The sequence below is a fragment of the Bos grunniens genome, chromosome 17, assembly GCF_055505025.1.
Source record: "Bos grunniens cultivar Pamir isolate PY7600 chromosome 17, Bosgru_T2T1.0, whole genome shotgun sequence".
Lineage (NCBI taxonomy): Eukaryota > Metazoa > Chordata > Mammalia > Artiodactyla > Bovidae > Bos > Bos grunniens.
Genome location: NC_141181.1, coordinates 63067446 through 63095429, shown reverse-complemented (window position 1 = coordinate 63095429; position 27984 = coordinate 63067446). Strand labels below are relative to the sequence as shown.

Genomic DNA, 27984 nt, shown 5'->3' with positions numbered 1-27984 from the left:
TTTTATTTATCTATTTATTTATTGTCTGATTCCTGTCTCTAGTAAGCAAGTTTCGCCAAGGTAGCTGCTAGGAATATAGCACCTAAGACAGTGTCTGGTAGGTAGCAGGTGTCAGTAAGTATTTGTGGAATGAATGAATGTGCCAAGTTTTATCTTGGTACTTGGGTGGAATGTCATTGGCCCACTGTATTTCTCAAGAGGATTTTTTTTTTTTAAGTATAAACCAATTTATGCTTTAATTTTCTGAGTGGTTTTTCAGGGTGTGTCATACTAGAGAGAAAGAACTGGAACCGAATCCTCTAATCTCCTAATTCTGGGTCTGGCCCAGTTGCTCTAAAGATCATTTTTTCCTTAATGCCGCTGAGATCTTCATTTTACTATGAGGACCATCCATTTACAGCTACACTGTCCTATGAAGGCTACCGTTCGAAGGACTCCTTGCCCCTACTGTGAAAGTGGAAGGAAGCAATGAGACTGAGATGAACCTGCAGTGGGAGGGGACTTCTGTAAATTCACCCCACACGTGACAGGTAGTGACAACAAGTAGACGCTTGTTTCTTCCTCTGAGGTCCTGCACAAGGAGGATAATAAATGGATCTTCTCTCACCTGGCTTGGCTGGCTCTGCACAAATGATCCTTACCCATCTCCCACCCTCCAACAGCTAGTACCCAACAGCGCTAGCACCAAAATCAATGCTCATGGGTGCTTGGGGCTCCCTCCTTCTATCTCCCCATTGGCCCCATTTTACACACCTGAAATTTAGCCCTAGGAATGGTCAGTTCCCTAACACTGGAGATGCACCCTGCTGACCCCTATCCATGTCTCTTCCAATACACACCTGATATTCCAGTTTGTATTAAGATGGTGAGAAATACCATGTGTGGGGGCACCCCCCACCCCCAGTCTGGGGGTGTCTGAGAAATTGTGGAACCAGTCAGACGATAAAAACAGGAAAAAGCAAGTTTGTTTCTAGTGTTATGCACACAGGGTGGCAGGATATACCTGCTGAGTGTTCCCAGAAAGTCCCCAAGGAAACCATTAACTTGAGTCTCTCACGTTCTTCTACCAGAGGTGGCTGGGGTGGGGGGCGGGGAAAGTATACTGAGAGGAGGGGGATGGGCATACTTCCAGAGGTCAGGTTTATGTTGCCCAGAGCTCCTGCACACATTAATAAAAAGTGGTTGACTTGAGGGTGGAGGTCAAGGTGAGCAAGGGGCTTGTCAGCGAGGATTGTCACCGGGTTAGGGACAGTGGACTGAAGGAGGGGGGTGAGAAAAGGAGTGGAGGTGAGTTTGGTGGAGGGGGGCTTGTGTGGCGCTGAGACTGCCAACCCCCACCCCAGCAGCGTTGGGGATTTGGGGAGGAGTGGCTGCTTAGCCTCCTGCTTTGACCCTTTCTTGAGTGGTTTCTGCCAGGGAATTGACGAGAGCCTGTGGATTTGGAGAGATGGGGTAGGGAGAGTGGCCTGAATCTGCCCGCGATTCAGGGTGGACTAGCCGGGCTAAGGGAAGGCATTTAAGGGGTGGGCGAGATGGCTCCCAAGAGCCTAGGGCAAAGGCACTAGAGGGTCTCAGAGACCCAGAATATGGGGATGTGGGGAGAAGGAAGACGGGAAGGCGTTTGCCTCCATGGGGATCCCTTTAAATTGAGACGGACCTAGAGAAGTATCTTCAAACACACTGGGCAGGCATCTTAGGTTCTTCCAGTCCGATGGGGGTGGGGTTTAGAACTCTGCAAAAAAAAAGGGGGGGCGGTCATTCAAAGAGGAAGGTGCACAGCTGAGCCAACGGGTTCCTAAACTGGAAGCGGGGTGCGGGGGGCCCTCTGGAGGCGCTGACCTTTTCCCCAGCCTCCATAGGGACTGGGCGGTGAGCCTTCTGGGACCTGCTTTCCCGAATCTAGACAGAAGTTCGAGCAGGGCTGACCAGAGTTAGCCGGGGAGTGAGGCAAACGGTGGCGATTCCTCACATTGGGGAGGTGGGGGCAGTGGGCAACCGGCAAACCAAGAACGCGAGCTCAGAGCAGGAGGGTTTCCTCAAAATGACTATAGAGTCCACGGCTGTGGATGGAAGAAGGGGTTGGGGGTGAGGGGACCCGAGAAGGAGTCTCAGAAAGGGTCGAGGGAAACTAACACGGTTTCTACTGAGGTGCTGATGGAGGCTCCCCGCTCGGGACGCGATGCACCGAGAGGGTTCCCTGAACTGGACTTGGGGGAGGTGGGGCGGTATGGGACACTGGGAGTGGACCGAGGGCAGCCGGGGGGGAACTCTAAATTAGGTTTAGCGGAAACTGGGGGCTCGGAGGGCGATTCTCGCTCCGACTGGGGGAATGGAGGGATCCTCTCCAGTTGGAACGTGCGGGCACTGGGGGGCTATCTCCCACCCAACCCAGGGAGATTGGGGATTTCTTAGATTCTAGATACCGGGGAACTGAAAGGGAGGACTAGGGATGGGGATCCGGAACCGAGCTACCTTGAAGGCACCGGGAAGCGCTTCATTCCGAGAGGGCGTTCCCGCGGCCCGGCCCCCGTGCCGGGGTGGGTGGGGGGTGCGGCCGCGCCCAGGTCCCGGCCCGCCTCGGGTTTCGAGGGGGTCTCTCTCGCCCTCGGGGACCCGGGAGCCCGGCGGGAGCGAGGTCCGGGCGCCGCCGCCTCCGCGAGCGCCCGGGCGGGCGGGCTGGCGAGCGCTGGGCTTTATGCTCGCAGGGCGGCGGGGGGAGGAGCCGGCAGGTCGGCCCCCGGCGGGCCCTCCCCTCGGCCGTCCCCGCCCGCCCGCCCGAGCGGGGTCGGGGGAGGGGGCAGCATGGCCTGTCCGTCCGGCCCCCTTCGCCGCGCTCCTCATCTGCCCCGCGCCGAGCGCTGCCGCCGCCGCCGCCGCCGCCGCTCCGCTGCCCGCGCCGCCCGCGGCTCCCGATGGAGACTGACGCGCCCCAGCCCGGCCTCGCCTCCCCGGACTCGCCGCACGACCCCTGGTACGTCCCGGCCCGGCCCGGCCCGGCCTCGCTGGCCCGCGCCCGCCCCGGCCCCGCCAACATGGCCGATCCGGGTCGGGCCGGGCCTCCCCGGGGCCCGGGCCCGCGCCCCCTGCGCCCGGGCGCCCGGCGCTCACGCGGGCCCTTTGTGTCTCTCCTCCTCCGCAGCAAGATGTTCATCGGGGGACTCAGTTGGCAGACTACGCAGGGTGAGCGAGCCCGGGAGCGCCCGCCGGCCCGGCGGGGCACCCGGGACCCCCCGGCGCCCCGGAACCGGACACCCCAGCCCAGCCCTGCGCCCCGCTGACCCCGGGCGCCCCTGCGCCGTTTCGCGCCCCGCCCGGGGACCCCGAGAGCGCAGGGCGATCGACAAGCGCGCACGGCCCAGCGGGTGGAGGGGAGGAGATGAGGGGTTCAGGGGGCATCGGGGGTGGGGGGTGGGCTGGGCCCCGGGGACCCGCCGGCGGCAGCGCCAACTCCGCTCGCACCTGCGGCTCAAACTTTTGTGAGGCGGCTCCCGGAGCGGCGGGAACCCGGCCGGAGCCGTCCCCCCTCCAGCCCTGCTCGGCCCTCGGTTTCCTGGGGCCCCCGTGGGCGCCAGGAGGCTCCAGGGGAGCCGGGTGAAGACCTGGGGTGGGGGGGAAGCGCCGGAGAACGTGCAGGCTGCCGGGCGCGGGGGCGGCCGGACCGCGCCGGGGTCACTGGGGGCAAAGGACGGGGGAAGGGGGGAAGGGCGCAGGGGCGCGGGCTGGTCCGAAGGCGGGTGTGTGGTTACAGAAGGGCTGCGCGAATACTTCGGCCAGTTCGGGGAGGTGAAGGAGTGTCTGGTGATGCGGGACCCCCTGACCAAGAGATCCAGGTGAGCCCCTCACCCCCTCCTCCGGCTCCCGGCTCGCCCCGCTCGGCCGCCACTCTCTGCCTTGTAACCATCTGCCTCTCCCTCACTACGGCGCGCAGGGGTTTCGGCTTCGTCACTTTCATGGACCAGGCGGGGGTGGATAAAGTCCTGGCGCAGTCGCGGCACGAGCTCGACTCCAAAACAGTGAGTGGCCCTCGGGGCTTCGGGGGTCTTTTGGGAGAGGGAGGTCGCTGGAGGAGAGGGGCAGGACTCTGTCCGGGGTTGTGGGCGGGGGGGCGGGGGGGGGTGGGGGCAGTTGGATGGGATCCCGGGAGAAAGGAGGGAGTTTGCCGAGTAGAAGGGCTGCCACGCTCTGAAACTTTGTCAGTCGAGTTGAGGGGATACGGAGCTGCAAAATCCCAAGCCTGCTAATTGATGTTACATCCCCACCCCACCCCAGTCCCTCCAGGACCGGGGAGGGACGGTGAAGCTGCCTCCCCCTCCCTGCACATACTAATCTTGATGCCTCAGAGAGGAGCTTGGGGTGGGGCTAGGTCCCTCCCCTAGCCCAAATGGGGTGAGTCAGGGCTGCAGTGACCCACCCGTGGCTTCTCTGAACTCTAACTAGTACTTGGCTCCCCCCCCACCACCACTACCCCATTCCAGACCAATGGCAAAGCATTATTGAATCCCCCCTCCTTCCTCCCCCCCTCCCCTGACTTTTGGTCAATGAGCTCCTGGCTTTGTGTGGAAGATGTGAACCTGCTTTGCCCGTGGAGGAATTTATGAGGAGGGCCCTAGCTTGCCTGGAAACAACTCTTGCCGGCTGGGTCTGGGGAGAAGCCGCTGGCTGGGCATTCAGACTCTGGGAACACTTTGCTGCTGTCCCGCCGCTCCCCAGTGTCTTGGGCCCTGCAGGGGGCGCTGGCCCAGGCCCCGGCTAGAGGGGAGAGGGGAGAGGAGAAAACCGAGGAAGGGCTCCTCTGTGATGGGGTGACTGTCTGCCAGGGACAGTGCGATCTCTCTCCACACTCCCCCACTCTCCTCCAGCGCTGGGCCTCCCTGCTTGGGTCAGTCACTGGCTCCTGCTTACCTGCAACAATAGCTGGTTGTGCCCAAGAATTTGTTAAACTACCGCCTGTCCCCAGCTCCTGTTATCTCTGCCCAGTGGCTCCCACTCTTGCCCGCGGTAATGAGCCAATGAGGCCAGGCCTCAACTTTGCCGGCCCTGAAAGGATCTTCTTGGCGCAGACCAAGTGACCCAAGCTGGGAATGGAGAGACAGTGGCCTATTGTTTTTGGTGATTATCTGCCATCAAGCTGCCTGTTCTCCTACCATCCCCTGTCCTCAGAATGCACTGATGGCTTCTGCGGCACTCAGGAAGCCGAGATGTTGGGACTGGGGTTGGAGCTGGGGGGGCAGGGGCATGGACGATGGACAAGAGGAAGAGAGAGGGGAGGAAGGAGCAAGAGATAGGCATCCTTCTGAGATGCGGAACTTTGCAAAGGGCAGGGGCTTTGTGTTTGGCGTTCTCCAGCCTGGGAAAGGGGTGGGGGTGGAAGGGAGGCTTATTGTGGGGAGTCTATTTTGGGTTCTGACTTTCACCTTTTATTTACTTGTTGGGTTTTATGTTGCCAGCTGTGAGTCAGAGTGGAGGTAGGGTGTGTCAGCGACTGGTTGTGCGTGGGTCTGTGGGCCGTGGCTTAGGTACCATCTCCCCATCAGTGTCTGCGCAGGGGGACTGTCAGAGGTGTGTTCTGGTGGCCTCCAGGAGAAATAGAAGGATGAACATGTCCATTGAGATACAAAATCGGTGGGCAGCTATAATTATCCCTGGAGCCCCATGGGATTTGGGGAGAGATGAAGCGTTGCCCAGTGTGGAGTTTGGAGGTTCCTTCTCTGTGGGTAGATTCCAGTGGGGGAAACAGGAGGGCTGTTCCCTGGCTCGTGCCATTCAGGCAGTGAGGAGACAGAGTCTGTTGCCTAGAACTAGGCTGAGTTGTGAACGGAAGGAGCTGTGGGGAAAGACAGATGTTGCCTGCGATTGGCTGGTGAACTTCTGAGTGGTGTCCACCCACGTGAGTGGCAAGAAACTCTGAAATGACTGGGCCTCAGAGGTCCTGTGTTGATCACAGTATCTCGAGCTCTGCCTTTTGATGTTTGTTAGTATGAATATAGTACCTGGGAGTACCCAGGTGCATCTTGCTTTTTCCCCTTTGGTTGTTCATGGCCAAGGGCAAAGGTGGCCCGCTGGTAATAGCACCTTTGTTTGTGCAAAGAAGGGCAGTTCACAAAGGAACGCTTTCACCTGCGTTATCTCATTTGATTCCATGCAGCTGCCTCTGGGAAAAGTGGGTGCTCTTGTCCCCACTTTGCAGATGAGGGAACTGAGGCTCAGAGGGGTCAGGCAAGTTGCTAAGATCACAGACTTGGCCAGGAGCGCAAAGTTTCTGAGTCCAGATCCCGTGCTCTTGCATGTCACCAAAGCCTGTGCTCTGTTTCACCCCAAGCCGACCTGTACTACCAGGGAACTGTTTGCTTGCACCATCAGGAAGGACTGTTAGATGGCGGTGGTATTGGGAAAACAGAATGGAGTCTACCCTTGTGGTTTACGAACTCTTATCTCAAAGCCTTTTGCAGGCAAAGATTGTTTCCATTCCCAAGGCTCCCGTAATCTGGATTGCCTGCCTCACCTGGACAGGTATCTCTCAGGCAGGAAGGGCTTCAATATACCTGGTGCCGGAAGGAATAAGTCTCTGCTTACTTTTTTTCTGGTTCTTGCTGAGGGCTAGACAAGTGCTTTGTAAGCATTACCTCAAATAATCTTCAGAGGACCCTTTGACGTGGATGTCAGTATTGGGTCCATTTTGCGGGTGAGCTCAAGCCTAAGGCTCAGAGAGGTTAAGTCATTTGTGCACGATCTCACAGCTGGGAGGCAGTGTTAAGTGGGATTTGAGCCCAACAGCCCAGCTCTAACCATTACATCTTCCTGCCAGAGGCCACGGTGGTTTCTGTCACTTCTGTGTCACCTCTGTGTCCTGGGATGAGAGTGGTCCTCAGATCTTCAGGCTGTGTTTAATAACCAAGGCTCCTCTACCTCTGTCTTCTCTTTCAGATTGATCCCAAGGTGGCCTTTCCTCGGCGAGCACAGCCTAAGGTAGGTATGTCTGTGTCTGGGAGCAGCTTTGTACCACGAGTAGAGATTTTCCCATCTTTCTCTTCTATGGAAGAGGCTTCTGGGTGGAGTGCTAATGGCATGGCATGGGGTGGGAGGAGGGAGGATTCTTGATGTCCTTGCTCTCTGGATTGCAGAGATGACGCATTTTTCCATCTGTGCTCTGGGGTGGACTAGGGAGAGGGGGCTGCGTGTGTTGAGAAAAAGAGGAACCCCTCAGGGGATTCATTGCCCTGTATTTGAAGTCAATACACTTTGGATTCTGGGCTTCCTTAGTGGCTCAGAGGGTAAAGAATCCGCCTGCAATGCGTGGGACACAGAGATGTGGGTTCAATCCCTGGGTCAGGAAGATCCCCTGGAGCGGGGCATGGCAACCCACTCCAATATTCTTGCCTGGAGAATCCTCATGGACAGAGGAGCCTGGTGGGCCACGGTCCATAGGGTTGCACAGAGTTGGACACAGCTGAAGTGCCAGCATGCACGCATGCAAACTTTGGACTCTAATTCTGTGACTTTGGAGATCACAACTTCTGTGCCCGCACCTCTTGGGTGGGAGGCACTCAAATACAGCCCACACTTACCCACTGAAGCTGAACTAGAGACAGGTCAGGGAGCTACCTCTGACCCCCGGTGCCCCGCCTCCCCAGCTCCCCTCACCTCTGGGATGAGGTACGTTGGGCTTGCAGAGAGGGAAGGGATCCTGGCATCTGTTACCTGTTATCTTTCAACTTGGGTGACTGTGGCTGCCTTCCTAAGTGTTCTTTGTCCCTGATGCTGTGGCAAATTTTTCTGGGTGCCCGCAAAACAGCTCTCTGAGCAGTGGAGCCATACAGAACTCAAAACTTTTGGTGCAGCACAGGGGCCTAACAGTGGTATTCCAGTTCCCAGGGCACCTAGCTACATCTTAGTTTTTAAGCAGTTGAAAACAGGAGACAGGCAGTGGGCTGACTGCAGTCCTGGGAGCAGGACCCCTGCGTCGGCTGATGTCATGTGTCCCGGGACTAGGTCCCTCTCCAGGAGATCTCAGTTTCCCCCTTTGCAAGGGCTTGGTGGAAATTGGTAGCTTTACGATTCTGAGTCATGGCGCCTAGCTCCGGCCACAGTGAAAGGAGAGGGGCAGGGGAGACAGGAAAAGGGCATCCCTGCCAGGGTCCAGCAGAGGGCCTGAAAGCAATTATAGACCAGGTATTGGAAGGAAGCCGCACCAGGGAGCACATGGTCGGAATTGGGTTAATTCCATTAAGCAGTTTGGTGACAGAAGGTGCTTTAGTGCTAGGATGGGGCTGGGAATTGCCGTGGATTAGCCATGCGCTCCTGGGGTAATTAGGACCATGTGTTCTTCCTAAAACAGGGCTGGGGCCACGGGGCTGCCAGAGGTTGGGTTGGGAAGAGGTTGATGAGGAAAATGTCGGTGTTAAGTTCAGGGGGACCCTGGGATGGGCCTTGGCCTCTTCTAGGAGTGGCTGGTGGGGTCTTCGGGGTACGGCTGTAGGTCTGGGTCACTGAGCCAGCCACCCGCTTCCTGACACAGACCCAGGGAGCGGGCCAGGGTGTGGGGTGTACAGCTGCCTGCGACAGGCCCAGAGGTGGGAGTCCAAGGGGGGAGCTTGGGGTGGTGGTGGGGGGAGTCTTCTGAGTAGCTAGGGCCACAGAGAGCTAGTCAGCTGGCACCCCGGCAGGAGGGCTGGAGCCCCCGCTGGTGGCGGTAGGCCACAGGACTCAGATGCCCACTTTCTCATTCCCTCCCCGAACAGATGGTGACTCGAACGAAGAAGATCTTTGTTGGGGGCCTATCAGTAAACACCACGGTGGAGGATGTGAAGCAGTATTTTGAGCAGTTCGGGAAGGTGGGTCCTAACTAGGGAGTGCTGGCTGGGGGTCAGGGCCGGGGGGAGGGGGGCCGGGCACAGGGTATGAAAGCCCTGTGGAATTTTGGTCGGGTAGCAAGCACGAAGTCCAGCCAGGTCATTCCAATTCCTGCAAGAGTCGCAAAGGGGGCTGGGTCCTTTTGTGGGTGAGGCTGGGCCAAACCCAGCGTTCAGGCTCCTGGCCTATCTGTGGGCTTCAGACTGTGGATGCGTCCCCAGGGAGGGAAGCCACACAGTAGCTATCCCTGTTGTCGCCCTTCTCCTGCTTATCTTCCTTCTCCTGAGGGAGGCTGTTCTCCCGAAGCCAGTTCAATCCAGTCACCCCCTTGGCCTCCTGGGAGTCTGCACCTGTCCAGTCCACAGGGTGGTTGTACCTTCCCCCACTCCTTCCTGCTAAGGATGATAACGAGGCAATAAATATGACTCCCAGTTGTACTCAGAACCCTGCTTGTGCAGGTAGGAGCTGGGGTGGGGGGGGTGGTGCAGATCTCTTAGCTTATTGGGGAGGGGCTGCAGAGACCACCCCAAATTCCTGATCAGTCCCAGAGAACTGGTTCTCAGCTCTGTGGTGCTTGGAACTTAAATTTCTGGGCCATTTAGTTCATGCAGAAGCAATGTAGTGACATCAGACAATAGCGTGTCCCGCCTTCCCCAGAAAGGGGAGCGTGTGAACATCAAGGTGCCATGGAGAGATGGCTAGGAGGGGACCAAGTTTTACTTAAGCCTCAGGGTGAAGTAGAGATTTCTGTGCTGAGTGCTGGGGTCCCTATGTTTTTCAGACGTGAAACAGGCTGCCGGCTGGGTCTCACCTTCTCATCAAGGCCCTTTCGGTTCCCTATATTAGGCGCAGGGCACAGGAGAACCGTGGCTTGGGAATGGGACGTGAGCTGGTGACTGGGTGGGTTTCCAGCCCCCTGCCTCTAGGGTAGAAGAGGAGCGGGTGGGAGGTCCCCTGGCCAGCGTATGCTGGCGATGCCGGGGCCAGAGGCCTAGGCTCAAGGCGCCTCCGCAGGACCCGGGTACCGGATCCAGGGCAGGTCGGGCGGCCTGGGCCCCAGAGGGAAGGGCGCTCCTGGGAAGCAGCAGGCCCCGCTCGGGCTCCGGTGGGGTGTCTTTGTGTCTGAGCGCCGAGCATTAGAGCTCGCACTAATCTGATCCAGCAGCTGTGATTGGAGGCCGCCTGCCCCCGGGGCCGGCGTTGCCATGGCAACCGGGCCCCAGGAGAAGCCGTCAGCGGCCGCGTCTTTTGTTCGGGCCTAAATCGGCGTTGGCATGTGAAACCGGCCCGGGGAGGCCAGGGGGAGTCGGAGAATAGGCTGCCAGGGAGCGAGGGGGACAGCCGGGAATGCCAAGGGCCCCGCGGCGGGGGGCCCCCCGCCCGGATCGAGGGGCCGCCGCCGAGGGGGGAACAATGGTCAGCCGCCATGGCTGCCACTCAGGCTTAGCTGCCGCCGAACTTGGCGGCTCCCACTGGTCAGCAGGCCTCGGCCGCCTCCCCTCCCCCCCCCCCCCCCCCCCCCCCCGCCTGAGCCCCCCTGCCCCCGGGTTCCCATGGAGACCAAAGCCTATTAAGGACACTGGGCTGGGAGCCTCCCTCCCCTCTGCTGGCCCCAGGAGGGGACGCCAGTGGGGGGGGTCCCCTGGACCCCCAACCACTTTTCCTTGCTCTGTGCCCTGGCCTCAACCCCCCTTGCCCACTCCGGGTCTGTCCAGCCAAGGCCTAGGTTGAAGGGTGGGGGTTGGCCAGGGCTGGTGGAGCCAGAGGGGTTGGTTGGAGGAAGGGCAGTGGATTTGGGCTGAATCAGGAACTCAGCGGCGGGATAGGGAAGGAGGGTGTGGCTGGATTCATCTATTCATTTGTTCAAAAAATAATCAGGGAGCACAAGTCCCGTGATGTATAGGGTGGTCATGACCGACCTGGCACTGCCTTCATGGAGCCTTCAAAGCCAGTGGTGTCCAGTCGTTTACTCTCTAGCTTCGCCAGTCTGCCCCATGTGACTGTGGGCAAGCCCCTCTCTAATAAAGGTAATAATAATAATAACAGCTGCTATTTATTAAGCACTTACTCTATCCCGGGTGCTGTGAGTTAGGAGTGTTGCATGCAGATCTCCTTTAACACCTCCCTATAAGACACAGCTAACGCCCCATTTGACAGAAAACGGACTTGAATCATAGAGACCTAAAGCTGCTGGCCAAGGTTACTTTCCAGCTCCAGCCGGTCCTACTCAAAGCCTATGCTTTTATCACAAGCCCCCCCTTTCCGGGTTTCTCTTTTCTCTGTGCCAAATATGAAGTGTCCATCCAGTTTGGATGGCTGAGCTGACTTGGGACTCAGAATGGGTCCATAAGGATAGGAGCAAGGGTGACACCGAGCTGTGCGGCCCTAGGTCAGGTGCCTCTTTGGGCGGAGAGATGTCATTTTCTCCTGAGATTCTCCAGGGACCCCGCTGCCTCCTGACTTACTGGTGTGAGGGGATTCTGGTTCTCCTTGGGGAAAGTCAGGGGCCCAATTGCTGCTTGGTGCCTAAGAGCTGGAGGACCACCCAGCTCAGGGGCCGCCCTTTCCACTTCAACAAGGCAGATGACAGCCTGGAAAGAGAGCAAAGGCGAGTGGGGAAGAGGCTGTGCCCCAAGGCCTCAGGAAGTTTTCCTGATCCCTTGGGTGTCTGACCATTTGGGGGAGGGTCAGCAGCTGGAGTGGGAGGTGGAACGGGGAGAGGCAGTGTCAGAGGCAGCCCTTGATTTCCACCCAGGATGAGTCCGACCTTAGCTTAACCCCGTGAGACAGCTGACATTGGCTGAAGAATTAAGAGGGCAAGGAGGAAGCAGCAGATGTAGAGGGAAGCTGAGACTGCGGAAGGGAAGAGAAGGCCTGTGGCTGTCCGTGCATCCAAGGGGATGCCTTGAGGGAGCAGCAAGAAGAGAAGACTTGGGGTCCAAGGGATGGGGGATAATGCAGAACCTCCCCCTTCCTCCACCCTTCTCCCCTCCCCCGTCAGTGGGAGGCCAGCAGCCCAAGCACTGAACTCTGCTTGCTTTAATTACAGCCTCTAGCAAAAAGGAAACCTCAATTAAAGGAAAAGATCTGTAGGAGGAGAGGGGAGTTGGGTCTGACTGGAGTAGCTGCTGGCCTCCTGGCCTTTTGCAAGTGGGAAAGAGGCTTTCACTTCCCCATCTCCTATCTTACTCCTCTATTTTCTCCTCTAACACCCACCGTCTGCCTCCTCCTACTCCTCCCAGGCTTGATCTGGGATGTGCTGTGTGACCCTGGACAGGTGACTTTACCTCTCTGAGCCCATTTCCTCATCGACAGAATGAGGCTTTTACCATGCAAGGAGAAGATGGTGGGGCAAAGTGCCAGGCATATAGCAGGTGCTTAATATTTACAGGAGAATCTGGTGGTTGAACGGGGATGCTATGGTAGCCAGTTGGGGTTGCAGATGGAATGCTGTCCCCCACCCAGGAAGCAGGTTGAAGATAAAGCCTGGACCGGGCAGGAGGGGAGTGGGTGTCGGAGCCCTCGCTCCTGGGTTGCGTTGGAGACCCTTGGGTCTGGTGGGTCCTCCACGGGAGCTCTGTTTTAGGTGGATGATGCCATGCTGATGTTTGACAAAACCACCAACCGGCACCGAGGTGAGTGTGGCCCCTCCCCCTTCCTAGGCCGGGCTGGGGGGCCTGTGGTCAGCCAGGGGGCTACAGGTCACAGCTGCCCTTTCATCTCGCCTCCTGACATCCTATCCCCGAGGATCTGCATCCTCTCCCGGGCCTGGCCTTACAGAAGGCTTTTGTCCCGCCGTTTCCTGTGCTAGAAACTTGCCGAATTGCAGACACCCGAGAGGAGAGGAACGGAGGAGTGGACCTCTCCTCCCCCTGCAACTGAGCCCTCCGCCCCCGCCCCAGCCGGTGTCTGCTGGGCTTACCTTGTCCCTGGTAACCAGAGCTGAGGCCCGGCCACCCCAGGGTCAGGCTGACTCTACAGTCTGCTCCTGCCACTGGCCCCCTTGCCCCACCCCTGGGCCGAGCCCAGCCCCCTTGCCCCTGGATCTGTGAGCATCTGGGCCACCGGGTGCGCACTGCCTGCTTGTTTTTTTCCCAAGGGCCTTGCCTTCTGAGAAATACCATTCCAGCCCCTGGGGCACACCCAGGAGGAGGCACGGTTGTTTCTCCAGTGCCTTCAGAGCTTTGGGCCTTTTAGCCTGTTTGGGGAATGGGGTATGTGCTGGTGTGTGTGTGTGTATGTGTTTGTATCTATGCATGTGAGGGTATTTGATATGAACAGTTGTGTAGACCTACATGTCAGGGTAACTCATATGCACACAGGGGCCTTTATGCCTTTGTGAGCACTAGTTAGAGTGTCTCTGTGATGTATGGGTACCTAGGGGTGTGTATGTGTGTGTGTGTATCTGTATACAAAAATATACTTGTCCATGTTCATGTACGTTTTTAAAAGTATTTGTGTGTGTATTTTAAAAGTATTTCTATTTCTCTCTCTGGAAAGCATCTGAGGAAGAGAAAAGGCATGTTGAATGTGATATGTGTCACAGCCCTGCCTCTTTCTAATTTGCTATGTGATCTTGGGCCAGTCACTTCACTGAGCCTTGGTTTTCACGTCTATGATTTGGGAACTGAAATCCTGTCTCATCACGTAATTGAGAGGTTGCCAGGGTGCGGGTGAAGCCTCTCATTAATTCTTAGACACTGGCCTGTAAGAAGGGAGTGGTGCTCTTGGTATGACTTGGGGCTGGGTTTTGACCAGGAGCCCGGTTCTGACCTTGCCTTTGCCCTCCAGGGTTCGGCTTTGTCACGTTTGAGAGTGAGGACATCGTGGAGAAAGTGTGTGAAATCCACTTCCATGAAATCAACAACAAAATGGTGAGCAGGTGGACTTCCCTAGCAGTGCAGTGGTTAGGACTCTGTGCTCCCACTGCAAGGGGCACAGGTTCAATCCCTGGTTGGGAACGTTGTGCATGATGTGCAGAGGGAGACCGGGTCTCTAGCCTGAGTCAGTCAGGGAATGCTTGGAGGTTCTGGAGGCAGTCAGAGAGGCCTCACAGTCCGTGGGCCAGAGCCAGTTTTTTCACCCCCCTGAAAGTGTGGACAGGAACATGGCATTTAGAAAGCACAGCTGGTGGGCTCAGAGGGACTTGGACTGAAATCCTTATTCCACCACTTCCTAGTCTAGTCATTGGACAGATGACTTCCCCTCTCTGAGCCTCAGTTCCCTTGTCTGTAAAACGAGAGTGTCAGTAGTACCTCCATCCATTTCAGGGCCGGTGTAAGCATTTGATGAACCACTGCATGCTCAACCCATCTCTAGCACATTGTGATCACGCCAAAAATAGTAACTATGAAATGAACAAGAGGCCTGCCAGGGAATAGGAGGGTCCATGACCCTGGGTCTATAGGAGGGACTGACTGCCGGATCTCATTGCAGGTGGAATGTAAGAAAGCTCAGCCAAAAGAGGTGATGTCACCGACGGGCTCGGCCCGGGGGAGGTCTCGAGTCATGCCCTACGGGATGGACGCCTTCATGCTGGGCATCGGCATGCTGGGTATGTGCTAGGCCTGCACCTGTGGCTTCTTCCTGCCCAGAACTGCACCTGGGGCTACCAGGAGCTGTGTGGGTGTTGCCTTTCCTCTGTGGTCTGCCCTCCTGTCTGGGAAGACAGTGCCCAGGGTGTGTGGACCAAGGATCTCAGGGTTGGCAGTCCTAACCAAGGTGGGTGATTTGGTTGTGGGGTGCTGCCCTCTGGTGGTGACCGAAAAAAGTGGTCCAGTTGCTCCTTATTAATTGGTCCTTCTGTCCATCCCACTGTTCAATTTGTTTGTCCACTCATCCATCCAGTAAGTAGTTATTGAGCAACTATAAATGCCAGGCCCTGTGCCAAGAATTACAGCAGTGACTTTCCTTGGAGCTTTATGGTCTGGCAGAAAAAAACAAATAAGTCCCTGGTGGCTCAGTGGTAAAGAATCTACCTGCCAATGCAGGAGACACGGGTTCCATCCTTGAGTCAGGAAGATTCCCTGGAGAAGGAAATGGCAACCCACTCCAGTGTACTTGCTTGGAAAATCCCTGGACAGCGGAGCCATGGGGTCGCAAAAGAGTTGGACACAACTTAGTGACTAACAACAAAAACATTCTAGGTTTCGGATGGAGAAGCGTAGGGAGCATGGTCACAGTGAAACTGACCAAGACTTGGAGACGCTAGGATAGACGTGACATTTAAGCTGAGTCTGAGGGTTGAGTAGGAGCTAAGTCATGGGAGGGCAGGGAGCAGGGGAGGGCAAAAATGGTCAGGCAGATGGAACAGCATTTACAGACGCACATGCCTTTGGGAAGGTAGAGATAAGCCTGTTTCTTCTTGTTTGTTTGACTAATATTTATTGAGCAGCTTCTGAGAAATAGGACCTGCCTTCATTGTAATTCCCATCAAGTGAGAGACAAGATTAAACAGACCGTGTCACCACAGACTGACTGCAGGCTGTGGGAGGCCCGAGGAGGCACCTAAATCGACCTGGGGGTTGGGGAAGCTCCCTGGGGAGGGGGGTCAAGGTCACCAAGAGCCTTGGAAGATGAACAGGAGTCAGCAGTGCTTGGGGCCCTTGACCAAGGGTGAAAAATCTGAGCTGGGACCCCAAGAAGGTCACAGTCTTCCTGGAGAGACAAGCTGTATATACACAGAAAGAGAACACTAACAAGGGGGTCTTTATGCTGGAGATGGGGGAGGGGTGCCCTGAGGACTCAGAGAAGGGGGTACAGCAGGGCTAGAGGGTCAGGAATGGGATCACAGATAGAGGGGTGAGGAGCACACCCACCAAGTGGAACATTGTCTGCGCCTAAAGTTTTGTTTTTGTTTTTTGACTTTTTATTTGGAAGTAACTTTATATTTTCAGAAGAATTGGAAAAATAAAGTAGTATTACCAAAAAATCCGTATACCCTTTACCAGATTCACCTGTTTGTTTTTTTTTTTTAAGATTTTTTTCTAATGTGGATCATTTTAAAATCTTTATTGAATTTGTTACAGTATTGCTTCTTTTTTAATGTTTCGGTTTTTTGCTTGAGAGGCATGTGAGATATTAGACTTGGTTGGGGGACAACCAAGGATTGAACTCGTAATCCCTTTGGAAGGTGATGTCTTAACCAGTGGACCACCAGAGAAGCCCCCAGATTCACTTATTGTTAACATCATACCCTACTTGCTTTTCTCATTTCCTCTATAAGTGTATGTGTGTATATATACACACACACACACATATGTGTACACACACACATATATGATATGCTTATGATTTTTCTCTAAATCATTTGAGGGTAAATTACTTAAGTGTGTATTTCCCAAGATTAGGGGTGTGCTTTCATGAAACATTGTAATTATCAACTTCATATATTTATATTGATAAAATATTTTAATCTAGTCTACTATTTTCTGATTTTATCAGTTGATCCAATACTGTTCTTTATAGCTATTTCTGTCCTCCAGAACAAGATCCACCAGAATCAGTTTTTGAATTTAGTTGTTCTGTTTCTTTAGCGTCCTTTGGAACGCTGAGAAAATTTTCCTTTCAAAACAATTTATTAGCTGGTTTTACCCCTTTTAAGAAGTGTGGGAGGGGCCTTCCCTGGCAGTGCAGTGGTTAAGACTCAGTGCTTCCACTGCAGTGGGTATGGGTTTGATCTCTGGTTGGGGAACTAAGATCCCACATGTGCTTGTCGAAGCCCCCCCCAACAAAAAAAAAGTGAGGGTGGGGGAGAGAAAAGAACACCTCTAACCAATAGAGAATATTGGTTAAGAGACTTGGAGCCAGTCAGATCTGATTTTGAATCCCAATTATACCATTATTACTCACTATGTGATCTTTCTTTCAAAGCTGCAAATATCTATTATATACATACTAACTAGTAGGCACTGTGCTGGTGATGGAGAGACAGAAATAAAAGATGGGAAAGACAAAATCAGCTCTTGAAGAAATCCTGGGATAAGTTCAGATACTGGTCATCAGTGCTATGAAAGGAAAAAACCAGGGTGACATGATAAATATTGAAAGGAAAAACCAGGGAGAGTCACATGATAAATACTGTTGTAACTGATGAGAGAGAGGTCTTTTGTGGGATCACTTCTCTGAGGAGGTGACATTTGAGCTGCCTCTTGCACAATGAGAAGGACATAGTCATGTGAAAACCTGAGGAAGAGTGTTCCAGGCAGAGGAATTATCATGTGCAAAGGCCCTGGGGTGGGAAGGAGCTTGTGAATTTGAAAAACAGCATGGAGGCCAGTGTGGCCATAGCAGAGTGAGAGAGGGGAGGGGCAGGGTGTAGATGAGGAGAGGATAGAGGCAGGAGCCAGAGCACGAAGAACCTTGATAAGGGTTTGGATTATTCTCAGCTAGTGTCACCTCACTGAGCCTCAGTTTCTCTACCTATAAAATGAGGCTCCTAACTGTGCCACTTGGGATTCTTACGAGGGTTAAGGAGAGAGCAAAGTGTGCAGTGGGCTTTGTATAGGGTTTGGCATGCAGATGGTATGTATGTGGTAAATGTGATTATTATTCATGACACAAAGTGGGGAGGGGAATTCGTGATACATCCTCCCCCACAGTGCTGTAGATAAAGCATCTGACACTGGTCCCCTTGCCTTATCAGGTTACCCTGGTTTCCAAGCCACGACCTATGCCAGCCGGAGTTATACAGGCCTCGCCCCCGGCTACACCTACCAGTTCCCCGGTAAGTCCTGCCCAATGTCCCTCTGCTGCCAGCATGTCCCCGGTTCCCAGGCAGTCTGACTCCTCAGGGCAGTGTTCAGGGGGTGGTGCATGGCTGGGGGGAGGTCTGGCTGCTGGAGGTTAGGAAGGAAGGGCATGTCTGAGGAAGGAGCGCCTCTCCCCACCCAGCCCGCCCTCCCCTCCCGAGAAGCTGGGGGTGGGGCTCCCTGTGTGGCCCTGCATGACACCCCTCCCTCCCAGGATGACCTCTGCCAGTCTCTTGCCTTTACTCCCTACCCGCCTCCAGGGTTGCCACTTCCACCAAAAGGGCATCAGGCTTGTGGTGGGGAGTCCCCCCTGAGGGCCAGCGTTGGCTGTGTCCTTATGGAGTCACCTATAATGACCATGTGCTACAGTGAGCTCCTTCCAAGGCAGATGAGACCTTTTGAGACCCTGAATGCTGAAAAGCAATTTAAAACCACGATGATCACCACCCTCATTTGCAATTCAAAATAAAAACAGCACTAGCCCTTCCCATACGTGGCAAGAAGCCCAACAAAGTTCTGAGCCTTTCCCATGATGACTATTCAATGTTTTTTTTTAATATCAAATATCATATTTTTGCAAGGCTCTTGTTTGTTTTTTCATCTTATTTCTCTGGAGGGGTCCCCTAAGCCCTTGCACCTTGGGCTGTCCAGCTATGACTCCTCTGTGCCCATGACGCTGACTAGTCCTGACAGTGATCTCTGGGGGAGGCGGGATGAGCCTGATTTTCTAGGTGAGGAAACGGGCTCAGAGGGGAAAAGTGACTGCAAAGATGACTCATCTAGAAGGTGGCAGAGCTGCTCTAGGGTCATTGCTGGCCTGTCCCCAAAATAGAACAAAAAGATGGATTCTGGGAGATGTTTTAGTGCCTTCAGACCTTTTAAGAAAAACACCAGGGACAGAAGCTCCACCATCTCCCAGTGCCCGGGGTGTAGGTGGCAACTCTGCCCACTTGTTCCTTCCTTGTTGGTCTCGCCTCTCTGTGTCTTTGTCTCCTTCCCCACCCTGGCCTGCTGGCGACCATGCTCTCCCAATCCCCAGCTCTCGGGTCCTGTGCATGGCCTGTCCCCCCATCAAGTGTCCCGTGGGTGCCTTCGTCCTCCCTGGGCCACGCACGAGGGGCCTCTCTGCATCTTCCTAAGCTGTTTTACGTTTCATTTTAGAATTCCGTGTAGAGCGGACCCCTCTCCCGAGCGCCCCAGTCCTCCCCGAGCTTACAGGTCAGTCGCTCGGATTTCGTACACCTCACAGGCCACATGGGGGAGAAAGAGAATGACCCAGGGACCGACCCCGGGAAAGCTAGGGGGACCCTGTTCTCCTGCCCTCCAGTCCTCCGGCGGTGCAGCAGCCTCGGGCACTGGCCAGTCTGCGTAGCTACATGGTCCTTAAGGGTAAGGCACAGGGCCAAGGCCAGCAGATGGAGGCGAAATCACTCATTCATCCATTTGATAAATATTTATCTAGCGCCTCCCCTATGCCAGGCACCGTGTAGGCGCTGGGATCCAGCGGTGAACCAGCCAGGGTCTCAAACTCAGAGAGGAGTGGGCGGGGTGGGGACGTCCTACACGGTGGAGGGCGTGGCTCCAGTGGTGGGCGTAGCTTCTTTCGGCCCAGTCAGGACACGGTGGAGGGCGTGGCTCCGGCGGTGGGCGTGGCTCCGCTCTGCCTCTGCCAGGAGGCAACGTAGAAACCCGATATGTTCAGATCCCATTTTTCCAAGAGAAGCCAGAAACCCGGCTTTCACTTTCAAGTGAATTTTTCAGTTATTTTCAAATATTAGCAACGATTTTCAAATTTTTAAGTTCCCTGAGGACCAAACGAAACCTATTTGAGGGCCGAACCCAGCCCATTTGCAACTTGTGGGCAAGTAGGGTGATGTGTGCGGCCATCCTGGGCCATTTCTCCAGGTGGAGTTTTCACCTGGGCCTGTCAGCTCAGCTCTGGAGCTGGGGCCGGGGCGGAGGCCCACGGCAAGGGGCAAGGGGCGGATGCAGATGAGGTGAGCTGCAACGGGTTTCTCTGTTCAACCTGCTTCTCCCCTCACCCCACCCCCAGACTCCTTCCCCCAACCTAGCCGCGTGTGGAAGACACAGCGTGGATGCTGCTTTAGATGAGACCTTCCTTCCAAGGGGTGCCCAGAGGGCCCCCAAAATGGGGGAGGGGAAAGAGGCACCTGGGGTGAAGGAAGGGGAGGGAGTCCTGGCGGTGGGGGTGATAGAGGATCTTCCCTGAGCAGAGTGAGTTGAGGGGCAGATGGGGGTCTTTCCTACTCATCTCAGAATTCGTATTGAGGGCCTACTGTGTGAGACAGACAGCCAAGCCCTGGAGGCAAAGAAGGAACCAGACAGCAGGCTCTCATCTGCAGAACTTGTGCTCTAGAGAAAGAGATAAATACTTATTATACAAATGAGTAATGCTTTACTGTTGTGATGAGAGCATGCTGGTTTTGCTTTCAGGAAATGCCTAACTGGGCCCCAAACCAGACCTCAGGGCCCAGCCCTGCCCTTAAAGAACTGAGGGAAGGAGTAGCCCCTCTGCAGATATTTTGGCCTGGGGAGGCAGTGGGTTCGAGGCTGAGCAGTTCTTGGAGGTCTGGTGTCTGAACTTTTCCCTCACCTTCAAGAGACGACAGTATTTCCTTGTGCATTTAATCAATATTTTTGTTGTGCCAAATGCTGTTCTAGGTGGTGGGGATTCAGTAGGGAGTGAGACAGACAAATTCCCTGCCCTCCTGGAGTTGACAGTCTAGTGGAGGGAGACAGGAATAAACAAGTAAATCAAGATACTTGCACCGGGTGAGAGGTTCCACAAGGAAAATAAAACAAGGAGATGTGCTAAGGTGCTCGGGTCAGGACGAGGGGCTGCCTTAGTAGGGGTAGTTAGGGAAGGCTTCTCAAAGGAGGTTATGTCTTGAGAAGGTGCCAGCACTCTAAAGATCTTAGGCAAATCGTCTCCCAACTGTGCAAGCATGCTGTCCTAGATTTTCATCTCCTGGTCCAACAACCTACCCAAGAATTTTCACGAGGATTTTTTTTCCAGAGTCCCTCACCCCACTTCCAGTTCCAGTTCAAGGCTAGGGTACTAAAACAGCCCCCAGGGGCGCATCTTTGAATGGGAGACGCTGGCTGTGGATGGGAGTGTGGCCTCTCAGGGTTGCAGTGGCAGAGCCAAGCAGTAGGGGGTGCTCACCCCCAGCCGGAGGCAGCTCCAGGCTCATGACAACCCATCATTAAAGCACGGATCCCTCCTAGTTATATTCCTTCTAGTTCAGTTCAGTTCAGTCATTCAGTCGTGTCCAACTCTTTGGGATCCCATGGACTGCAGTACACCAGGATTCCCTGTCCATCACCAACTCTAGGAACTTACTCAAACTCATGTCCATTGAGTCGGTGATGCCATCCAACCATCTCATCCTCTGTCGTCCCCTTCTTCTCCCTCCTTCAATCTTTCCCAGCATCAGGGTCTTTTCAAATGAGTCAGTTCTTCCCATCAGGTGGCCAAAGTATTGGAGTTTTAGTTTCAGCATCAGTTCTTCCAGTGAATATTCAGGACTGATTTCCTTTAGGATTGACTGGTTTGATCTTGCAGTCCAAGGGACTCTCAAGAGTCTTCTCCAACAACACAGTTCAAAAGCATCAATTCTTTGGCACTCAGCTTTTTCTATAGCCTAACTCTCACATCCATACATGACTACTGGAAAAACCATAGCTTTGACTAGATGGACCTTTGTTGGCAAAGTAACATCTCTGCTTTTTAATATGCTGTCTAGGTTGGTCATAGCTTTTCTTCCAAGGAACAAGCGTCTTTTAATTTCATGGCTGCAGTCACCATCTGCAGTGATTTTGGAGCCCCCGAAAAATTCTCTCACTGATTCCATTGTTTCCCCATCTATTTGCCATGAAATGATGGGACCAGATGCCATGATCTAAGTTTTCTTAATGTTGAGTTTTAAGCCAACTTTTTCACTCTCCTCTTTCACTTTCATCAAGAGGCTTTTTAGTTCTTCGCTTTCTTCCCTAAGGGTGGTGTCATCTGCGTATCTGATGTTATTGATATTTCTCCAGGCAATCTTGATTCCAGCTTGTGCTTGGATCCAGCCCGGCATTCGCATGATGTACTCTGCATATAAGTTAAATAAGCAGGGTGACAATATACAGCCTTGACGTACTCCTTTCCCGATTTGGAACCAGTCTGTTGTTCCATGTCCAGTTCTAACTGTTGCTTCTTGACCTGCAAACAGATTTCTCAGGAGGCAGGTAAGGTGGTCTGGTATTCCCATCTCTTGAAGAATTTTTCACAGTTTGTTGTGATCCACACAGTCAAAAGCTTTGATGTAGTCAATAAAGCAGAAGTAGATGTTTTTCTAGAACTCTCTAGCTTTTTCGATGATCCAGCGGATGTTGGCAATTTGACCTCTGGTTCCTCTGCCTTTTCTAAATCCAGCTTGAACGTCTGGAAGTTCATGGTTCATGTACTGTTGAAGCCTGGCAGGGGGAGAATTTTGAGCATTACTTTGCTAGCGTGTGAGATGAGTGCAGTTGTGTGGTAGTGTGAACAGTCTATGGCATTGCCTTTCTTTGGGATTGGAATGAAAACTGACCTTTCTGTGGCCACTGCTGAGTTTTCCAAATTTGCTGGCATATTGAGTGCAGCACTTTCACAGCATCATCTTTTAGGATTTGAAATAGCTCCACTGGAATTCCATCACCTCCACTAGTTTTGTTCATAATGCTGCTTCCTAAGGCCTTCACTTCGAATTCCAGGATGTCTGGCTCTAGGTGAGTCATCACACCATTGTGGTTATCTGGGTCATGAAGATCTTTTTTGTATAGTTGTCCTGTGTATTCTTGCCACCTCTTCTTAAAATCTTCTGCTTCTGTTAGGTCCATACCATTTCTGTCCTTTATTGTGCCCATCTTTGCATGGAATGTTCCCTTGGTATCTCTAACTTTCTTGAAGAGATATCTAGTCTTTCTCGTTCTATTGTTTCCTCTATTTCTTTGCACTGATCACTGAGGAAGGCTTTCTTATCTCTCCTAGCTATTCTTTAGGACTCTGCATTCAAATGGGTGTATCTTTCCTTTTCTGCTTTGCCTTTTGCTTCTCTTCTTTTCTCAGCTATTTACTTATAAGGCTTCCTCAGACAACTATTTTGCCTTTTTGCATTTCTTTTTCTTGCAGATGGTCTTGATCACTGCTATTCCTTAAACACCTGCTGTGTACAAGGCAGGGTGCTAGGCGCTGTAGAGGTGGGGGGGTGGGGTAGACAGCAAACTAGGGAATAGCCAGATCCCTGTGTTTGAAGACAGGGTCAGAGAAAAGGGGATGAGGAGACCTGGGGAAGGGAGTGGTCATTTCTTCCTGGGTGATGGTCAGGGGTGCTGAGCCAGGAGGAGGGGCACGAGGGGAGCCAGCCAGGGAGCAGAAAGAGCAAAATGGGGTTGTCGAAGCTTCAGCCCGATCTTTTGGTGGGGGGAGTGGGGGTGCGGGGAAGGCGAGAATGCACTTCTTGGTCCGTTGGTCCTTGGAGTGACAGGCCCAGTTTTTGGTGCCTGTGTCAGTCAGTCACTGGCTCCAGTTGACTTGGACTGGAAAGAGGGATGTATCTCTCGATAGCCCTGGGCCGAGTAGCCCCCCGGTTCGGCCAAGGGCCCTCCCTGGCGATGGCAGCCATGGGTAGTATTCAGGGCAGCTCAGGGGGTGCCCCGCCCCCATCTCACCCCCCATGAGATGTGGCTTGTGCACCCCCCGCCCCCACCATGACATTTGGGTCGTGCACATGTGTCCCTCAAGTCCAGGTTGAAGCTGAGGCCCAGCCGATCCCTGGGAGGCCATCCTCTCTCCTCCCTTTCTCCAAGGGAGCTTTTTTCTGCCTGACCCCGGGGCTGTGCTTGAACCCTCTGAGGTGGAGTATGGCCAGAGAGGCTCTGCCTGCACCCCTGCTGCCCCTCAGCCATCACACTGAAGTGCCCACACCTTTCCTTCCAGCCATTCCCCTCACCGCTTATGGACCCATGGCGGCGGCGGCAGCAGCAGCGGCCGTAGTTCGAGGGACAGGTGAGGCCGTCTGGGGTACAGGGGGCGAGGGGAATGGGGGACAGAGAAGTCTAGAGGGGAGGGGAGGTGGCCACGGCCACCCCTTTTCAGAGGGACTCACTTATTCATTCACTCAAGGACTATGAACTGAGCATCTGCCAGGCCTGCCAGGAAGGAGACAGGTGTGGTCTCTGCCCTCCAGAGCTTGCAGGCTGGTGGGGTGGCAGGTGTTAAAAAGGCGATCCCATGCTACAGCCCCAGCGGGAGAAGTCAGGTGTCAGAGAGGGGCCTCTCAGGAAGGGCTGCCAGGAGGTTGCCCCTCTTAACTTCCGATCTGAAGGCAAAGAGGAGGAAAGGTATTCCCAGCAGAGGGACGAGCAGGTGCCAAGGCTTGGAGGCCAGTTAGCATGGGTGGAGTGGAGGAGTGAGGAGTAGAGACAAAGAACCAGATTCTAGGGAAACACCAAACATTTTAAATAGCAGAGTGATGATCATTTTAGACAGCACAGGCAGCTGCAGGGTGGGGACAGGTGGGAAGGGCTCCACAAGGGTGGGGCAGTCAGTAAGGAGGCTGCTGAGCCATGGCACCAGAGATAAGGGGGGCCCTGGGCTGAGGCTGGTGGGGGTGGACGGACTCTGGGCAATCTCCAGGCAGTGGTCCCACAACACTCTGCTGGATGTGGGGATGAGGCCGAGGCGGAGGGGTCAAGGTTGGGGGAGGGGTCAAGGTCCGGGGAAGGGTCAAGGTCTGGGGAGGGGGTGGGATGGGTTGGGGGGTGTTGCTGCGGGGTCACAGTGGGCGCTGGGGCTATCACTGTCTTCTTTCTGGGTTGCCAGGCTCTCACCCCTGGACGATGGCTCCCCCTCCAGGTTCGACTCCCAGCCGCACAGGGGGCTTCCTGGGGACCACCAGCCCCGGCCCCATGGCCGAGCTCTACGGAGCAGCCAATCAGGACTCGGGGGTCAGCAGTTACATCAGCGCTGCCAGCCCCGCCCCCAGCACTGGCTTCGGCCACAGTCTTGGGGTGAGTGGCCCCCAGACCTGGAGGCCCCAGAAGTTGAAGGAAGGAGAGGCCTTGTCTATCTTTTGAGGGAGGGGGAGAAGAGAGGCAAGAGATAATGGATGGGAGACCCGGGATCAGTGAGAGTTATCATTCACTTGTTCAGTGGGCATTTAATGATCGCCCTCTGTATGCCAGGCATTGGGTGGGCTCTGGGAATACTGTGCAAATGAGGCTCAGCATCTCTGCCTGTGTGGAGGCTAGATTCTATCTCAGGGGTGCCCTGCTTTTAACCAGGGTGCTGGTAATCTGCAGATTCTCAGGCCCTACCCTGGATAATCTACCCTAGCAGAAAGTAGGGGTGATACGGGCAGGGCTAGAGAAGGTCTGTGCCTTACCTGAGGCTCCTGTGGAAGAGAGGAGGAGCCCCTGGGCTTTCTCTGCCACCCCCAGGAATCTAGGAGTCAAATCCTTTTCTTTCCAGGGCCCCTTGATTGCCACAGCTTTCACCAATGGGTACCACTGAAGCAGGAAACAGGTGGCAGGAGGTGAGGAGGTGGGCTGGGGCTTTGGGGTGTGGGTGGCACCTGGGAGGCTAGCGCTGAGCCACACAGTCTGGGACATAGACTTTCATGGAGCCCACAGCCCCAGTGGAGAGACAGACCTGTATCCCAACAATGATCAAAGACCCGGAGAAGCTACTCAAACTGCTCCAGAAAGGATGTAAATGATAGCCACCATAAGGCAGCACGTGCCGCTTCTCAGGCAAAGATTTTTTTTTAAGACTGTTGGGGCTCCGCTGTGATGAGGGAGGAGAGGAACCTGTGCAAATCGGCTCAGGTTTTTCAAAGGGCAGGGTTTATCTGGACTAAGCATTTCATGCCCATAACACAGCAATTCTACTTCTAGGCATTTATTTTTATAACTGAAATGCCCATCAACAGGAGAGTGGTTAAATAGACTGCATGCATGCACTGGAATATCCAACAGGTGAAACAGGATACTGTCCACATATCTACATATACAGAGAGCCAGGGGGAGGGGAAGACACACAGCCATCATGCTGTGTACAGTGGGGCGCTCTGTGTCCCAGCGACACTTCCTTTGTTTGTCCATTTGTGCATTCCAACAACTATTCATTGAGCATTTGTTTCAGGAGGGGGGTGGTAGAAGACCAAGAAGGCTCGCCTCTCTCTACAGACAAAAAAACAAGTGAGCAATTGAGATCATTCTAAATTGCACGTGAGAGGTCTACCTGCTTCAGGGGTTCAGAGCGCAGCCCCTGATAAGGTGACATTGGAGCAAATCCAGCCATCCAGAAATCTAGGGAAAGAGGGTTCCAGACAGGGAGTAGGAGATGCGAAATATATGCGCAAAGCTTGCCTAGGAAGGGATTAGGGAAAGAGGCCTTAGGCACGAGGAGACGTGGGTTCTGCGAGTCGCAGAGAGGTGTGGGGCAGGACCCGCTAACCCGCTGCTGTGTTCCAGCGCCCTGGCCTGCAGCTGACTGAGGACCACGAGTGAGCCAGCGAGGGGGCGGGGACACCTCAGCCGCAGCCGCCGCCCCCTCCCCCGCAGCGACTCGGACCGCTACTGCCTGCCCCCTACTCCCTGGGCCCCCCGGCCCCTGCCCTGCTGCCCCCCCACCTCACCCCCGGACATCCATGTCTGGCTCCCCTACTAACCTCCTCCTCTTCCGCCCCCAGCCCTTTCCCCCACCTCCCCTGTCCTACCTGCTTTTATTTATTTTGGATTAGCCGGTTGCCCCCTCCCCATGCCCACCGTCTCCCCCCCCCACCCTGCCCCGTTCTCCTCTCTGCGCCCCACCACGTCGGGTCTGCGCCCCTCTCCCCGCCGCGCCCCCATAGGACCCCCCCACCCAGAAGGCTTTTGTATTTGTGCATAGCTAGAGTGAGGGCGGAGGGGGCCTGCTACAGGCCACAGCCACAACCCTGGTTTTTTTATTCTGATTTTTCCTTCCTTTTCTCTTTCCTTTTTGTTTTGTTTTGTTCTGTTTTTTAAAGAAACCGTTTTTTAAACTATTTCTAGGTTTGTGAATGTGAAGCCCCAGGCCGCAGGGGGCAAGGGGCCAGGTGCCCCCCCACCAGCTGAGAACAAAATGTCTGTGTGGGTGTGGGCCCCTGGCCAGCTCCCTCCAGCCCTGGAGAGGAGGACAGGCTGAGGAGGCCAGGCCGAGCCCCTGGAACCATCCCGTCCTGTATCATATATGTAAATACTGCGAGGTGAAGCCCCCACCCGTCTTTAAGACCCCTTGGGGGCGAGGGCGTTGCCTCACCCCACCCCGCGTTTCTGTACCTCCCTCTCAGACACCGTTACTGTAAGCTTGCAGGCCTCAACTGTGGCCAAGGCAGGCCCCGCTCTCTCAGGCCCTATGGGGTCAAAGGCCTTGGGCCCGTTCACCCCAAAAAAAAACCCAGTGTGGGGGCGAGGGAAGAGAAGGGCTCGCCCGGAGCCACTGCTGGAAAGGAATTAACTCTCCAAAGGTCACCCCCCACCCCCCCACCCCCTACCTGGTCAGGCCTTCATGGTTTCTGCCCTGAGCCCCCCATGAGTGGGCATTGGGGGTGGGCACTTTGGGAAGGGGCAGACCCCAGGGGAAAGCAAAGGGCTTCTCAGGGAACCCCCACATTCTCTCACTGAAGTTCCCCACCAGGATGGTCCCATGGCCAGAGCCCCGAGTCCCTGGGCCCTCTTCAAAGGAAAAAGAGGCTCAGGTCATGACTTCATGAACAGTGAGTGACCAGGCTGGTGTGGCGGGGTGGAGCCCCCCACCCACCCACCCACTGCCTGCCCGTGTCCTCTCCCCCACGTCTGGGGCTGGGAACCTAAGCTCCCTTCCCCATCATAGTCCCCTCCCCTGAAAACCCCCTTTGGAGAGTTAATTGTCTGTGTGAGGTGCTTAACCTATTAGCCCTGAGAACACAAAGCAATAATCTTTGTTACTGAGATGCGCGGCTGTTCGTGGTTTTTTTTTTTTTAATGTTTCCTAATAAAAGAGAAGCTGCATTTTATTGGTTTTTATTTTTAATTTTCTACACACTTGAGCTGAGTCTTGAGAGACTTAGCTTTCCTCTCCTCCCCTTCCTGTGATCCCCCCACCCCACTGGGCCCACCCATGGGCTCAGGGCCTTGGAATTCCGTTTTCTGATTTGTTTGGGAAATTTTTTTAAAAAGATGTTACACGGTGTTTTGAAGCCAGCAAGTTACCACCCTCCGGTGTCTCTTTTCTCCACATCTGTAACTTCTTTTTCCAGGTTTTATTTTCAGTTTTGAATTCCTAATAAATTATTTGAAAACGGGCCTGAGCTTGTGTCTTATATCTCTCTGT

At 54.6% G+C, this 27984-nt stretch overlaps 2 protein-coding genes and 1 long non-coding RNA gene across 16 annotated transcripts; 1 reads left to right on the top strand and 2 right to left on the bottom strand.

The window, feature by feature from the left end:
* LOC147355588 (uncharacterized) lies at nucleotides 1-8066 on the bottom strand. The gene is made up of 7 exons (XM_086346150.1): nucleotides 8054-8066; nucleotides 4616-4749; nucleotides 3844-4040; nucleotides 3536-3672; nucleotides 2473-3083; nucleotides 1658-1732; nucleotides 1-1431 (listed from the first exon to the last, which is right to left on the bottom strand). Exons 1-6 carry the CDS (start codon nucleotides 8064-8066, stop codon nucleotides 1694-1696), a joined length of 1131 nt encoding a protein of 376 aa, XP_086202276.1. The 3' UTR covers nucleotides 1-1431; nucleotides 1658-1693.
* On the top strand, nucleotides 2839-27956 carry MSI1 (musashi RNA binding protein 1). 13 transcript variants are annotated; one of them, XM_086348264.1, is made up of 15 exons: nucleotides 2839-2971; nucleotides 3140-3180; nucleotides 3749-3830; nucleotides 3929-4013; nucleotides 6925-6966; nucleotides 8739-8831; nucleotides 12437-12485; nucleotides 13642-13724; nucleotides 14287-14404; nucleotides 17495-17575; nucleotides 18762-18818; nucleotides 23587-23655; nucleotides 24505-24659; nucleotides 25120-25183; nucleotides 26124-27956. In XM_086348264.1, the coding sequence occupies exons 1-14, from the start codon at nucleotides 2913-2915 to the stop codon at nucleotides 25159-25161; spliced, it is 1056 nt and encodes a 351-aa protein (XP_086204390.1). In that variant the 5' UTR covers nucleotides 2839-2912; the 3' UTR covers nucleotides 25162-25183; nucleotides 26124-27956. The 13 variants fall into 13 exon arrangements, with proteins under 13 accessions (XP_086204390.1, XP_086204389.1, XP_086204392.1 ...); XM_086348263.1 differs by having other exon boundaries at nucleotides 24472-24659; XM_086348266.1 differs by lacking the exon at nucleotides 18762-18818.
* LOC147355587 (uncharacterized) lies at nucleotides 8796-10875 on the bottom strand. 2 transcript variants are annotated; one of them, XR_015144651.1, is made up of 2 exons: nucleotides 10770-10875; nucleotides 8796-9245 (listed from the first exon to the last, which is right to left on the bottom strand). It is a non-coding gene; the product is annotated as an uncharacterized LOC147355587 (long non-coding RNA). The 2 variants fall into 2 exon arrangements; XR_015144650.1 differs by lacking the exon at nucleotides 10770-10875 and adding an exon at nucleotides 9662-10107.
* Nucleotides 27957-27984: the final 28 nt, after the last annotated feature.